General features: G+C 44.9%; 1 protein-coding gene across 1 annotated transcript in view; it reads left to right on the forward strand.

Annotated features, from left to right (window-relative positions):
* Positions 1-16,081, forward strand: part of LOC105693462 (origin recognition complex subunit 2) — a 61,569-nt gene that overhangs the window by 225 nt on the left and 45,263 nt on the right. Inside the window, 9 exon segments of the mRNA XM_048649012.1 lie at positions 212-349; positions 469-672; positions 752-996; positions 1,131-1,345; positions 1,522-1,654; positions 1,738-1,978; positions 2,068-2,301; positions 2,407-2,601; positions 4,387-4,438. Of these exon segments, the coding sequence (XP_048504969.1) occupies positions 212-349; positions 469-672; positions 752-996; positions 1,131-1,345; positions 1,522-1,654; positions 1,738-1,978; positions 2,068-2,301; positions 2,407-2,601; positions 4,387-4,438 (1,657 nt within the window).

The following is a 16,081-nucleotide window of genomic DNA, read 5'->3' on the forward strand; positions in this document are numbered from 1 at the left end:
TTGATAATTCCTTGAATTATTCGTTGTGTTATACTCATTTATTGCTATGCAGCCCCACTGCTTGATCCCTAACCTCATCTCCGAAATGTTGATATTTCAGAAGATTGTATTTATTGATGACACGCCTAATGTTTGCACGTATGCAAAGTAATATAGAATAATTTAACATGCAAGATTTATGCTTCAGAAGGTATGTTTACATTATGTGTAGGCACAGAAATACAACAAAGGCGACAGACCCGCCGGATCGGTATCACCAATAGTGATACAGAGGAAATTCCAGATGAGCTGACAAGAGAACTTGAAACTGAGCTACAACGTATTGAGGAAGATAGGCAGAGACCAACAGGTTAACCAATTACAAAGTGAACTTTTTTCTTCTGGGCTTTGTGGAATCACAGCTGGATTTCAATCTATATCAATCTGTAGGCTCGAATGGAACCCCTTTGTTCTAATTAATTGTTATAGAACTGTATACCGAAGCACAAGATGTGAGTGGAGCTACCATGTACAAGTTCCCAGTACCTTCCAAAAGTGGTGCTATGGCGTTGAAAGCTGCCCTAAGCAATCAACCACCTTTAACTCCCAAGACACCTAGGTCTCATGCTAGATTGAAGCACGATACAATCGCTGCGCAAACTCCAATTAGTGTTCGCAGCAAACTCAAGAAAAGTTAATATTACTTATTCAATTATAATTAACGATTTTCTACATTTGGAGGTTGAAAGGAAAGTAATAATGCAATTTATAGAACTGGCTGCAATTGTATTGTCATCAAGTGAAAACGATAGTTCTTCTGAAGAATATATCCCCACAGATGAGATAGAATCAAGTGAAGATGATTCCACTGAAAGTGACGAAAGTGATGTCAAAGCGAGTGATGATGATGGTGATGATCATAAGTTAAAAAATAGTCTTCGATCTAAAGTGATTCCAACTTTGAGTACTCCAAGCACGAGGGCCAAGCGTAGGGCAGATGTTAAGTACAGTGATTATGTAAGTATTATGTGTTGACTAGCAATATATTGGAAATTCTATGAGTACAATTTTCACATATCTGGGAATATGCCTATAAAAAATAGCAATGGGCAATGGTCAACTGTTTTTGATTTCATGAATGTTATGCTAAGCACTTAAAAACGGACGAGTACTTCGAAACTCAATCAGCTAAGGTGTTAACTTCTGATCGAACCTTGGGAAGACTAGTAAATCCACGACTTGATGAAGAAAGGCTGCAGCTGCTTCTAGCTAATCAAAGCCACGTCTCTGAAGAACATAAAGAAGCACTCAAATCAATTGCGCGGGATCACAAAACTTTATTTTCAATGTGGCAGTTTGTAATGGAGTAAGTAACGTTTAAAGGAAATAATGATTGCATAATATAAATGTTGTTTGTCTTGGGCAGATAAGAAATAAAAATCCATAGACTGTGACCAAGAACATCTATAATACTTTGGAAAATTATTAACCGAGCAAAAAATTTAAGACCTAACGATCTAACACATAACTATGGATTTCCAGGGAAGGCTATAACCTGTTGCTCCATGGCTTAGGGTCAAAAAGGATTCTGATCAATGATTTCCACAAAGAAGTGCTGTTTGATTATCCAACACTAGTTGTTAATGGATTCTTCCCTAGTTTGACCATAAAAGAAGTATTTGATCAAATAACAAATAACATTAACAGTAAGATTTCCCACAGATTGATTAATTTTGTGAAATTTCTTTCTTTACAAAGATATTGGATGGTATAGTAGTTGATCTTTTGGGACTGGAAAGTCCTTCTAATCCTAACGAGGCTCTGAACATAATTGAAAAAGTCCTCAAGAAAAATCCAGATGATCGCCTGTATCTGTTAGTACATAATATTGATGGTATAATGTTGCGCTCCAGTAAAGCCCAAGATACTCTCTCACTTCTGGCTAGTATACCAAACCTTTCGCTCGTCGCCTCTATCGATCATATCAACACACCACTATGTAAGTGCTCAGTTTGAAATAATCAGTTGATTATCATTGAATTGTTTCAATACAAACATGAGTTTACTTATATTTTTATTATTCATCAGTATGGGACAACACAAAACATTCCCGGTACAATTTCTGTTGGTGGGATGTGACCACGTTGCTACCATATGAAGCTGAAACTTCATTTGAGAGCTCCATAATGGTGCAACGAAGCGGAGTGCTTGTCTTGTCTTCACTTGTAAACGTATTTCTCTCACTTACTACAAACGCTCGTGCTATCTATCTGCTCCTCGTTAAGCATCAGTTGAATCACGGAAACAACAACACATACCCCGGTTTGTTTTTTTTTTTTAATTTGTCGTAGTGCTTGAAAAAACGACGGCCATTTAACAGAAAAACAAATTAGTTTGATCAATAAATTACCATTATCTTCTCTTCAGGGATGGCATTCAAAGATCTGTATTGGGGAGCACGGGAGGCATTCCTTGTCAGTTCGGATCTGGCCTTAAGGGCACAGTTGACCGAGTTTATAGATCACAAACTGGTGCGTTCAAAGCGAAATTTGGATGGAGCAGAGTACCTCAATATCCCAGTGGACAATGCTTTATTGCAACAGTTCCTGGAACAGCAAGAAAGTGCGTCAAACCTTTGCTTATAATATTCTAACAGCTTCTTATGTTCCGCTCGATTATGAAATAACCAATATGCGATGTTTTCATTCCATACAATTCGAATTTAGATTTCAATAGTTGAACTAGACTATTTTCATATTCATACTACTCGTTCACAACATCATGGCTTTACTCATACTCAAGGATATTAGCAAATATTTTATCAAAATTTCAATTCTATACGCTGCTTTCTTCTTGGTTTTTTGGAAGAAACCTTGGCAGCTATCATAGACCTAACATGTATATGATAATTAACCTCCGATGACGGGTATCGCATTGGTAAGACGTATGTTATATCTGAGAGCTGGTAATAAAGCAATTATTTATTTTTCTAATCCTACAACTGTTCGTCTCGTAATGTTCACTTCATCTTTAAATCGAGACGTGATTAAAATATGCATCCTTTTTCATGTCTACCGAGTTCCATTCAAATATTCACTTATGCAATTTACCTCTGATATCTGTCGAAAGGTGGCAACTTCGTTTATTTGGTTATTAGTGACCTCTAATATATCTTTTTGAAACGTCCACGCGGTAAAGACAAAATACGAAAGCCTTTTAAACAGTATAGCCACATCAACGCCATAGCATCCGGATGTAATTGAATCTGGACCACATGTACTCATTGTACCACTCCCTGTGATATCGAATATTTCGCGTCTTGAAAAATTAGTTCTCAGTCGTTATTATCCACAGTTCCTCGTTGAAATAATTTTGAGGGCATGCTGGTATGTAGTGACCGAGAAACATTGTGAGTCAAGCTACCCTCGAATCGCCATTGCCTCTTACTTTGGGTTGGTACCATTGATTGGAATCCATAGTGTCATTTAGAATTTCGGAGTAAATTGTGCGTGTGTGATATTACGGTCGGTCTCGTATGTATTATTAATAAACACCCTGAAATGTGAAATGCGTCGAGTGTCAAGCAGTGGCTTTATAACTCAGTGATTGTTTGAGGCGGTGGCAGCTCTTGGGGCCAAAAACTCGCGGCCTTTTGACGGTGAGTTTCAACGAAAATATCGGAGTATCCCTGCGTTTTCAAGGTTATCCTCAGCTATCAACCAAGCAACTCGGCAATCGTCTTTGTTGCCAGTTGCACGGAGATGGGCACAGGGTTGAACGTCCTTGACTTTACCGCATATAAGAGCAACGTAAACATCGTAGTGTACGTACCCCTCATTGCCGGGCGACATTTTTCCAAGATCCTTAGCGGAACTGCGATCACTAAACTCGCCCCTATCTTCGGCATTAATTAAAAGCTCATCTTGCAGTAACGGGCCGGTAGCCCTCGAGCAGAATTATTGAAACAAACTAACCTGTCCGTTTCGAGCATCCTTGGAGATTACAAAAACTTGGACCTTACATAATTGAATGTATGAAGTTTGGTTACGAATCCATTAATCCCTAGTAGTAGCAACTTTGGTATCTTTCCATGACTAAGTGTCGTGTGTTCTGGTTATTTGGGGTAGATTAACATTTTCTTGAAGTCAATGGGCTCGAGTGAGGGATATAGATTTCTGTTTGTCTTGCCTGTGGATAGATTAGTCTGTAATATAGGTTGTTGCAAGATTATGACAGTAGAAATCTGTCCACATCCTGTAAGCAGTTTGCGATAAAGGAAATATGGTTGAATGCAAAGTGCGCTGCCAATGCTTAGAGATAGTGGCTGACTTGCTGCAGTCAAGACTGTACAATACAGTACATATTACTTTGTGTCATTGCATTTCATTGACAAAAATTTGGTTTCAGGTAGCTGCAGTACTTTGTTACAAAGTGACTACCACCGTTCGTCTATGTTCCGGTGAGTACTCTGCCACAACTTTTTCACATTCTTGGTTACTAAATGTGCTCGCTGTTTTCTGAAATGACTGCTGTAAACCATACAGATAATACCACTGTTTGCCTCTCATCCTTCCCATTTTTCTGACATAAAAATTGAACGCACCCTACCAGCAATAAGAAGTTCCATGAAAACGTGTTTTGCTGTAAATTCAAAACTATCTACCTAAGTGTCTTTTGGGTTTACGTCGTATGCTTTAAAAAGAGGATTGTTTATTATTCCAAGGATACTTTTTTCTCAGAGTCCGCGCGCGAACCGGTGAATTATTATTTTTTTTTTCTCGTTTTTTATAACGAGGCCAACGGTTTAATCGCGAGGAGCAAATACTTGACTAGACGTTTTGCCTATTACAAATGCAAATTTTTACATCATGACATTTTGAAACGTAATCGTGTAAGATATTTTTCGTGGCTCGCAAACGTTATTACTTCAAGTATAGCAAGACCTCTGAAGTGTACCGCTGAATGGTACCTATCATTACTTCCGGTACAAGGTAATTGGGTGAACGGAAAAAGTGTAGTGCAGGAATGGCTGAATTTTTCGAGTTTCATTTCCTGTTTTTAGGTCATTACCACACCGCTATCATCACCTAATCATCAATCATTTTATCTGACTTAATTCTACCTCTCCCCTCCTCTCTCCCCTAGCTACGTGAACAGAAAAACATCAAACTCTATTATCAGATCTTTAGTCAAGGAAAAAGGAAATGTACACTCCTGATATTAATCTCACATTAACGAGAAACACAATGAATATAGTCAGGCCAATTGAAATGGCCCTTGCAAATAACCATAATTGATCACTTGTCCGAGTATTGGTTGTCTCAGTCGACGCCTCATTCATTCCTCGATAGACTGTACATACAGTGGTGATTTTTTGGAGTTTGAAGCCTCGAGTATACAAGGTTAAAAGTATGCGGTATGACCATGACTACGGTATTAATATTATCGTCGTTTTATTCACGTGTAGGTGCGTGGAGCTTTAAAAAGCGGGTAAATTTTTGATCGTAATATTAATCAACACATGTTGAATCACTCGTATCATGTAACGTACATTAGCTCGGTTACTCCGTGGAGAACAAGTATTACGAGACGGAATTCTTGTCCTTCTTTTCGTTGCCTCACGAGCTGCCTGGCTGTTATAAACATCATCGCATAATTGATCGTCGGCTCGTACAGCGATCCATGTTTGACGGTCGGCGTTGGTCGAATGTCGCGTGCTAAAATGACAATGGCTATACCAGCGAACGAACTACGACCCACGACCTTCGACCCTCAGCTCTAATTGTTGTACTTGGAAGATAATCAATCCTCGTGCGAATGAAATCTCATTGTTAACAATATCGGAGGATATTCTCGGTCGCGATGTACCTCCGCAAAAATGTCAAGGCGACAAAGGCCGTTGGAGCTAACGACCACGAATCACTTATGCATTCGCGAATTCGAAAACACGAAAATTTCCATCGCCGACTTGAAATATTTATCTATTTAGTTTTTATTCTTCGTTGCTTTTCATCACTCTCTGTCTCCCTGGCTGTAATGTATATTTTAACCGAATTAGAATTAGAATTATACTCGTCTCTAGTCTAATAAAACTCGTTGGTTATTCAAAGCTTTTGTGGAGAGATGCGGTGCAGCGGCGTATTATACATTCGTTAGATTTTCCTAAGGCCGGATCCCGTCCTCACGCGATCGAGCGGTGTATCGAAAGTACTGCAGGTATAATAGACCTACGTATGAATGACAGATGGTTGTACAAAGTATAATGCGACTGTACACGTAAACTGCAAATTGGTCGAATGTAAACGTTATGGCAAACGTAAGCCCGTGACGTAAGGTCGGGCGCGCCGAGGTCGCCCAAACTAAACATAACATAATAATAATAGATTGCGTAATTATCTCCCACCGTCTATCGCCTTCGGTTAAAGTCGGATTGCCATCGTCGCTGCTAACACGTCTTCTTCTCATTGTCAGATATACGTATTACACATATCTATATCTATAATGTGCTTTATCTATTATAATGTCCTTACGTATATCAGTTCCAGTTATAGCTACCCAATCCCCGTACAGGGTGTCAATTTTTTTTTTTTCTCGTTCATGATCAATTTTCAATTCAGCCATACCCGGTGCACGCATATCGCAGGAGATCGCGCGTTATCACGACACACGTGCGATGCGTCGTCCCCGCGATACACTCCGCATACTCGAACAGTATGTGGGTTACAAGAGTGTCGGGTGTCGTGTGCCGCGTATAGATTTTCGTGCAGCGTGCAACGTGACACTTGTTCTTGATTTAATAATAATTTTTACAATGACATCGTCACCGTATAAATGCAGGGAAAAATTTTTAGCTCATACATCTGCCGTGTTACATGTATACGAATAGTTTAGCAGCGCGGAATAGGTAGACTCACGAGTCGCTTATACCCACTCGACAACCTTGCGACGGTATGTCCGATGTGTGCTTCCTTCTGTCACTCCTTTTTATTGTTCCCGCAATTGTTACTCATTGTCAGCTTCCATCTACATCGTATACCTCGGCGGTATCTCACGCAATCTTTAATTCAACTCGTCTTTATCGATGCGTCGCACCGCTGCGTCTTCGCTATTTTTCTATTTTTCATTCAGCGATTTCGTTGACGTCATCTTGAAATATGATAATTAGCGATGATCTTGAGGGAACCGGGAGCGGCCATCCTACCGGAAACCTGTTTCGATCGATACAATTGTATTCTGTCATCTCGAATTTAGAGGCCTTCTGATAATCCCACACCACACTTCCGTGTCGTGAAAAGATTACCGGTGCAGGAAGTGGTGCTGTTGCACACGAGACTCCGAAGTATACTCGTCGCGTCGCTGTGTTCCGATCGGTAAAGCAGAGAATCGCGGGGGAAGAAGGTTGGCAAAATCTTAGGGCGAAATACGTCTCGGCGCCGAAAACCCTTTTCTCAGCATACAGGTATTACTCGGTGTCCGCGAATCTCTGATACGTACTGGTTTCAGACGTTGGCATAGATTTGCGATGGGGCACCCGCTAGTCGATCCCGCGCGCTCATTACAATGTAATCGCGAAGGACTTTTATATACCGTGAGTTCCGTTCAGCCCTGCCCGGCGCGGTGTGCAACCTGGATCGATCCCCTCCCCCCCCCCCGATCGAATTGCTCGACGTTTTCTCGAAGCTGACCGTTACCGAGTGTAAAGTACACGCTACTGCACGGTTACGGCTGTAATGCACGCTCGCAGATACGAGATACGACGACTCCTATGTCCGTGGAAAATGTATAGGCGATCGAGACACATCTGATCCGGCCGGTTACCTACCTACCGTTCGACAGATTTGTGTCATATCCTTTGTTCGGCGTTGGCGTATAACGCGACAAAGCGAAACGGGGATCGATAGCCGAGCGACGGATCGATCGTTCGGTATTTCGTGTGCGGAATTAATCTAGGTTGATCTCGCTTATCCCGTTCGCGAGCACGTTACTTCTAACAAAAGCGAAATAGCTGGTAATGGAGTTCGACGCGGCAATATTCGTCACATTGCGTGTGTATCTTTTTGGAGTGATTTTGATTTTCGATGTGTCCTCGAGCCCGCGATACGAGCGATAAATAACGGGTTACGTTTATACTGGCGTGTAAATCGTTACGCCGATACGAGTTAAACAACTCTTATCAAAAGTCGACCAATTCTTATCGAGGTGACAAAAAAAAAAATATATATATATATATATTATCGCTCAGCCTTGATTCACAAGTTCAATTAAACCGGTCGCCTCTCCGCCTCTCCTTTAGCGCCCCTCGCGTCGCTGAGAAATCTGCGCTCCCTCGGTATCTTCAAGGTCACGCGAAATCGCCACTGTACGCTAAAAGTCCGCGAAATGAAGTTTTTTTATTCAACTCAATTCGGCATCGACGATACGACGCTGATCGCGACCGCGGATGTTGATAATCGGGAGGTTCGCGCCGCTCAAAAAAGCACCTTCTCGCGCTGATTCTTCTCGACTCGATTATGCGTGTTCTCACACGTTTATAATTATAATCGCATGCCATGTATGCGTAGGCATGTGGGCAGGCCTCGGCACCGAGGTCGCGGACTTAGTTTCCGAGGGGCTACGGTTAACTGGTACTACGTTACGATCTCGAAGCTGAATCCGTGAGCCTTTAAGCAGCTGCCGCTGCTCGAGAGGAGGCTGAATCTGATGTCGAAGCTGAACCCATAGGCCACGCGGTGGTTTGAACTGTTTGCGTTCGATGTATGGGTATGCATATAATACGTACATGTACGTGTTCGCGCGTCGCGTATATACACACCAACATAGCAAAGCGTGGAGTGTCGAGTGTCGAGTGTAGGTACGCTGATGGTACGACTTGATCATTGACACAGATTGCGTATTTGCCCTACTCGCAGGAATAAGGACGCTTGCATGTTATATACGCGTGTATACGTATATATGCGTTACATACACGCATTGTCGTATGGGTTGCGCGATGTGGCTACGGCTGTAACGAAGTTGTTTTACTTTTTTTTTTTTTTTTAAACATATCAATCGCGTGGATCGTTGGAGGGTTATTCTTGGCGCACGGGGTGAACTTGCAGGTCGGTTATAGCTCTGAATAATGTTACAATCGTTGCAAAATTTTTGCTCCTATATGTCGGGATAATTTTTACACGCGGCAGTGTCCTAGAAAATATGCTATCGTTGAAAATTTTTCATCGTTATTTTGTCCTGCAAACTTTTTTCCCCCCTCCCCCCCCCTCGATCGTTCGCTCCGATTATTACGTGATATTTGATACCGAAAGTGGGCGGTACAAGGGGCGATAAAAAGTACATGAACTCCCGTTTTCCTCACTCGCTCTATATTCGGATTCGCCATTTGCTATTTTAATTAAATTTGACTTTTTAATTGAGATCGAAATACGTAATGCCGTAGGAAACTTGATAAAAAAAAAAATGTTGAATTTTAGCTCGAGTTTTGCGAAAAATCCAATCGTAAGGCTATAGGCTTGGCGTTACTTTGTTGGGGCAAAATGTGAAATAGTTGCAAAATTATTTTCAGGACGCTTTTGCCATGGATTTCTGCGTAGCAATGACGAAGAATTAAAATGAGAATAAATTCCATTGAGATATCCTAGATTTTTTACTTTTTGGACCGATAAATTGGCGATAACTCGATCAATTTTATAGATAGAACAATTTGACTTCCAGATTCGGATTCCTGAGATCAAAATACATGAGAATAGCGTATGAAATCCAATGAAAAAAAAATTTTTTTTTTTTACCTCAAAATCGAAAAAACGTCAAGGGGTACCCCTTTGGATTTTTTCGATTTTTTGGCCAAAAATGAAGTATTTTTAAAATCGATCGTATGACGCTTTTCTAACGTATTTTGACCTCAGGAACACGAATCCGTTGAGTAAATTGAGCTACGAATTTTTCCCTTCGAGATATCTCAATTTTTCTGCTCCAAAAAGCGAAAAATCGGCGATAACGCGTTCAATTTTACAAATAGATCAATTTGGCTTCCGGATTCGGATTCCTGAGATCAAAATACATAAGAATAGCATATAAAATAAAAAAAAAAATTTTCATCCAAAATCGACAAAATTCCAAGGGGTACCCCTTTGGATTTTTTCGATTTTTGGGCCAAAAATGAAGTATTTTTAAAATCGCTCGTACGACGCTTTTCCAATGCATTTTGACCCCAGGAACACGAATCCGTTGAGTAAATTGAGCTACGAATTTTTCCGTTCGAGATATCCTTGATTTTTCACTTTTCGGAGCGTCAAATCGATCATATCTCGTCCGGTATCATCGATGGATCAATTTGGCCCGCGAATTCGGATGGCTGAGATCACCAATCACGAATTCACGTCGTGTATAAAGGCTCTGTGAAATTTAAACGGGAGTTATAGGTGGGCGGGCGGCTCGCTGTAATGTAGTCCCATATTTCACGATATCAATCATCATTTCTCTCGCTAGTTGTTGGCTCCGATTCGTAGCACACAGCTGCGATTGCAGTTAGTCGAAGCGTGTAATTCTCACTGGCTTTAACGGATTTCGCGAATCGTATGTACGGATTGAAATACCAACTGTAACCGTTTCCGGAATAACGATCACGGCTGCAGTACCGCGCCCCGTCTCACCTCCATGCAGACGTACAGCAGACCGAACTCCGCCGAATCTAGCTCTTTTCGTTCGAATGAAACGTGTGCACTATCGGTGGCGAAAAATCTAACGATCAATCGTCGTTGCATCCATTCCGACCTCGGGATATGGAACGTCGGTCTTGACCCAATGGTATTACGGGTCGTTCTTTTCGCATGCATCGACTATAGATCGGCGATCAAATCGGCGCAACTATGAGTGTTATACACGGTGACCCTGGAATCAGTTCACCGTGGCGGCGACTTTGGCTTTGTCGCGCTTCAATGTCCGCTTTTTGCACGGTGGTTATAACTTACACCTGTACACCGTGCTATCGGTTTCTTTAAAAGGTGATTCCTTAAATTTAGGTCATTACCGAATTGTCAGGGTCTCCCTCGCGGATCGCTCTAATTTCCCAATATACACGGATTGCGCGGCTGCGGACTAGGTAGGTACCTACCGCAGACATTGCCAATCGTTCGTCTGGAACGAGTTCAATACCTGCGGTATATAACCAGATTGTCTGACTTTGCATTCTATCGGTGCGGAATCACTCGAGAAATAGGAGAGCGGTAACACGATTTTTCTTCTACCTCGATCTCGTTACTCAACTTCCCCCCATCCGATCGGTTCGTCGTTCGGTGATCGTCGTTGTAAAAACTGAAATCGTGAGACCCGAATCTCGGTACGGTAAAATGTATTACGGTCATCGAATAAAACCTCGACGAAACTCGGTTCGGCGATGTACGTACGTACACACGGCTCTCAGAATTATTAGATACATCCCACGCAGATATTAGCTCGCGCACACCGGAAACGTCGACGACTTAAGTGGCTCGTTAATCACTACGGATCAGCGAGGCAAAAGTTGGAACAGTCCGATGCACAGGAAAAACGAGTCAAGGGTCGAGATCCCGCTTTCGTCCCGTTACGCACTCCGATGTCCGCTTCGACGAAATTGATCATCCCGATTCCCCCCGAAATATTCGGAAGAAAATTAGAGCGGGGGGATACGTCGAAGGGAGGTCCACTGCACACGCAGCCGATTATTCAGCTCGCGTTCGCGGTCGACTTCGGCCGAGTTTAACGTCGGCCGGCGTCGATCGTCGTCAAGGACTCTCGTCGAGGCTCGCACGCGTTCCGGGACCGCGATGACAAATAGACTGTGAACAATGTAGCAGTTTCCCCACCACGCGTCATTTTTTTCTTCCCTTTTCCCGTTCGTCTTGCGACTTTACGCGTGCGGAGCGACGGCGACCGGGGGCGAGGGGGGAGAGGACTCCGAGATTGCGGTATTACGGTATTGCGTGCGGGGAGTCCGAAGATTCGCGCATTTGCATACGAACCGGCAAAGTCACTTCCGGTTTCGAGTCCGCTAGCGAAGGGCACAGTGCCAAGCGTGGCTCTCGAAAAACACGTGGCGGCGGTATATATACGTAGATCGCGTATCGGAGAAGCATCCTTGAGGAATCGATCGTCTTTGACGAATCGAGCACCTTCGAAAATTGCTATGGACCGCGGGCCGATCGGCACAGACGGATGGAATCGCGTAATGGCCGAGTATTTCTATGAGCGAATCGAAGCGTTCTCACCATCTGGGTTAATCGCGGTCTAACAATAGATCCGATGAACGGTTTAACCGCGCATTGAGATCTTCGGGCCGAGGCTGTCTTTTTCTTTTTTTGTTTTTTCTTCTCAAACGGGGCAGCTTCTCCTTGAAGAACTTTCTCCGAAGTCGAGTCGTTTTCCATCCACGTAACGGAGTGAAAAGATAAAAATATGGGACACGCGGTACACGTCGATGATGATAAAATAGGTTTAACGCGTCACGGTCGTTCGATGCAAACGGTTTAACCCGCTGCAGTTGTAACACATTAATTCAAGATAAAGTTTCATATCAATTCGCTACTAACAATAAGATACGCCGAAGGTCGTGGCCTGGTTCTTTTCGAATAAAAACTCCAAGGAGAAAAGGGGAGACGAAAAACAATGAAAAAATACTCGATCGTGGAAGTATGAAAAATTGAAACGAAACGTATAATTGCATCAACGGGATGTACAGTGGGATTCCGCATAATCAATCCCAAACGTTTAACAACTCCATTTGCATAAATTGGCAAAATTCAGATCGCAACGAGAATCGAGAATTGTACGCGTGCACATATCGTCGGCGGTATACGGTAGCCGTAACCCGTCGCTTCCGACGATTTGGATCAGGATTAACGCGGAGGCGAGCGAGGTTGCGACGTCAGCTTTCGTCAAATAAGAGTACAGACCACCGAGCGAGCTTATTTCGACCGACTCCGAGTTAGCTCAGCAAAAGTTAGCAGCCGTCCCGTTCTAAAAGCTGGCGCCCCAGCGGAAGCTCTCTCGGAAGGCATGTGCCGAATCTCACGGGAGGAATTGAAACTTAATATCCAGGACATGCGGTCCGCGGACCGGGGGGATACGTACGTATGTAACGTACGTACTTCGATCTGCTCACGCTCCGCTTCGTGATATCGGAATCTCGGTTCTCCGCAACCCTCTGTATATGTAAATCTGCGGAAACTAGAATATGTGCAACATAAGCTAGAGGGATCGCCGAAGTCTCTTTCTCGCTTATAACGAAGAGCAATAATTTCCGGAGCCAAAAATTGGTGTAAATCGTGTAATCGCGTACCGCCGACATATCCCCCGGATCGTGCGCGCAGGTGGCGGCGATGTGCATTTTTCGATCGTCGCGCGGATCGTACGCGGATCTCCCGTACATATACCAGCCGCTGGAAGCCCCGTCGTCACGGCGTCGTTAACGCCGCGTTGAGAAATGCCACCACTTTCACTAACGCAGCCAAGTTTCATAACCGTTATTATCGTGTGACGACGGGTACCCCACTCGCACCCGTTCGCCGCGCACACGCGGAGTCACATTTACATCGATCTCTACGCGTCCACGTGTCTCCGTTCGGCCGCCGTTCGCGAAGTCCCCCCCCCGTACGCCACGTGTGGGCTGAAAAGAATTTTAGCTCCTCGTTATTCGCCGCGTACACGCTACCCGTTCCCTTACGCAATTGCGCTCTTGCGCTGAGTAAGGTCCACGTGCTCTCTCGCCCTTCTTCGGAGCGGACGATCGGCGATATGCGGGCCTCCCGCGAGCGCGATCGATTATTATACTCCCGCTGAAGTCACTCGGTCGCACGTCCGACTCGAGTCGTTGCTAATTTTGTCCGCGTCGCGTTTCGCGATCGCGGGATGGAAGCGACGCCGTGCGCCGGGTGTACCGCACCGTCGTCGTACGCCATAAATCCGAGGCAAAATGGTAAACCGAGCCAATTACGCGATCTACGCTCGAGTTATGCTTCCGTATACGCGGTCACCCAGAACAACTCCGGAGCCCGTCGACGATCCTTAACCAGCAGGCGAACCGACGATCGGGCATCCCGTCGACTCCCGGAGTCCCCCCCTCCGGCTCTGCGGTTGATCGAGTTGAGAAATCGATTCCCAGCGCGATCGCGCGCGCTGCGCGCTTAACCTGGTTACCTTCCCTCCGCGTCTCTCCGGCAAACTATCGTGTACCTCTATTACCTCCGCGAGACCTCGCGTAAGCGCACCTTTGTTCGAGAGAATGTTTTACCGGAGTCTCCACGTCGCGGAGCGGTGAGGGGGGGAAAAAACGCTGTAACTTCGCGCACACTTCGTTGCGTCACTCCGTTTTCGGTCCTCCGGCGGTAAAAATATTCGACGTGTCATTTGGGTCGGATAAATTTGTCTGATTTATTCGAGCGAGAGGAGGGCTCACTCTCACTCCGTTGGGAGGAACCTTTATTTAACCGGCGAAAAGGGTGCGGGTGCGGGTGCAGGCCTTGGAACGGGGTGACGGGATGACCGGATTATCCGAGTGTGTAGGTGATCGATATTATACAGAAGCGAAATGCCGGCTCGGAGGAGGATTAATCTCGAGGAAGGGTCTGTACGGGGTGAGGGCGGATTCGGCACTCTTGGGATTTTCGATCTCGTTCGTTCGCCAGATCCGAAGACCCTCGCCGCACAGCTTGGCTCGACCGCCCTCTCTGCCTCCCCGTGTACACATACCTCTGTGTTCGAGCGCGCACCCGTTATCGATTAAACTGCCACCGTCGCCCGTTTCCCCATGTGCTCGCGTACCTCGGGTCCGAACGCGATCGCGACTCGCCGTAGTTATCCAAGGGTGTCGGAAAACCACCACGTCGAAGACGATTCCTTTCTCCTTGTAACGCCGGTTCGTTGATGGGAGAGAAGGGCGAGCCGATGTTACCCGGCGTTCCCTTGATCTAGTATCCGACTGGAAAGACCGCGAGCGCGACTAATCGAGTAATCGAGCTAACTGGGCTAATAACCGATTAACCGTGAGACGGATAGACTCGACGACCTGAAATTACCGAACTTCGCGAAGAATCGAATAGATTTTTATCAGACGTCTCGAAATCGGATTTATGGATAATCCGCGCGCCTCGGAGTTGCGCCAGGAATTTCTAGGGGGCGGGGGGGGGGGCTGCGGAGGACGATTTTCCAGGAGATGCGCGGCTACAGCCGTGCCGAACGACGCCGATATAGCCGAGCGCTACGTCGTACATTGCGCAAGAGCGTTCACCTCGCACCGTTCAATATCCGCAGGAGGCAAGCCGAGCCGTGAAACTCCTCCGACGACCAAGAAGCCGCCCGACCAGCCAGCCAGCCAGCCAACCACCGAAATAGGTTATCCACCTCCTCTCCGTGCGCACGTGCTTCCTACCACTGTTTCACCTTCCCCGAGGAGCGCAGCCTCCCTAATTACGACTTCGTACCCCCACGTCCTACTTCGTTATCATTTTTGGTAACCGTGTACGTGCACGTGTACCTCGGCCGGTATATACCACGTGTAAATAGAAGGTGCACCGCTATCAACCGCACGCTTGTAATTCCCGAGTTTCTCGACTGTTCCATTACAGGAAGGAAAGTGTGCAAACTCTCGCTACTCCAAAGTCATTCCAAGCCCTGCTCCTGTATCGCGTCGCTATTTTTCTACAAGCTAATTCACGCTACGGCTGTTGGACGTTTCACGAATTTTTAACAACGAAAATTTATCGTCAGATAATCGGCGCAGCCGTTTGAAAATTTCTCTCCATCGATCTCTGATCCCTCTCAATCAAATTACGCGATACAAAGATTGTTGAAGAAAAAAAAAAAAAAAAATTCGGTGATTTTTCTCATCGATTAGCCGCTGCTTCCCGACGCAGCAGCGACAATTATTCAGGAGACTTCTCGTCGTTGCATTGTATCGAGACCGCGTATCCGACGGTTTACCCGGCCGTAACGAATTCCGGGTTTCTCCGCAATTAGGAGGTGCGGGTAATCCCTTTGCTCCCCGCTAACGAATCCGTGCAGGAGAAAGTGAGAATATAATATATTTGCCGGCCAGTTTCACGAGATATCCGGAGATCGAACGTGTGTACTGCAA

This window comes from Athalia rosae, chromosome 1 (assembly GCF_917208135.1).
Source record: "Athalia rosae chromosome 1, iyAthRosa1.1, whole genome shotgun sequence".
NCBI classification, from domain to species: domain Eukaryota; kingdom Metazoa; phylum Arthropoda; class Insecta; order Hymenoptera; family Athaliidae; genus Athalia; species Athalia rosae.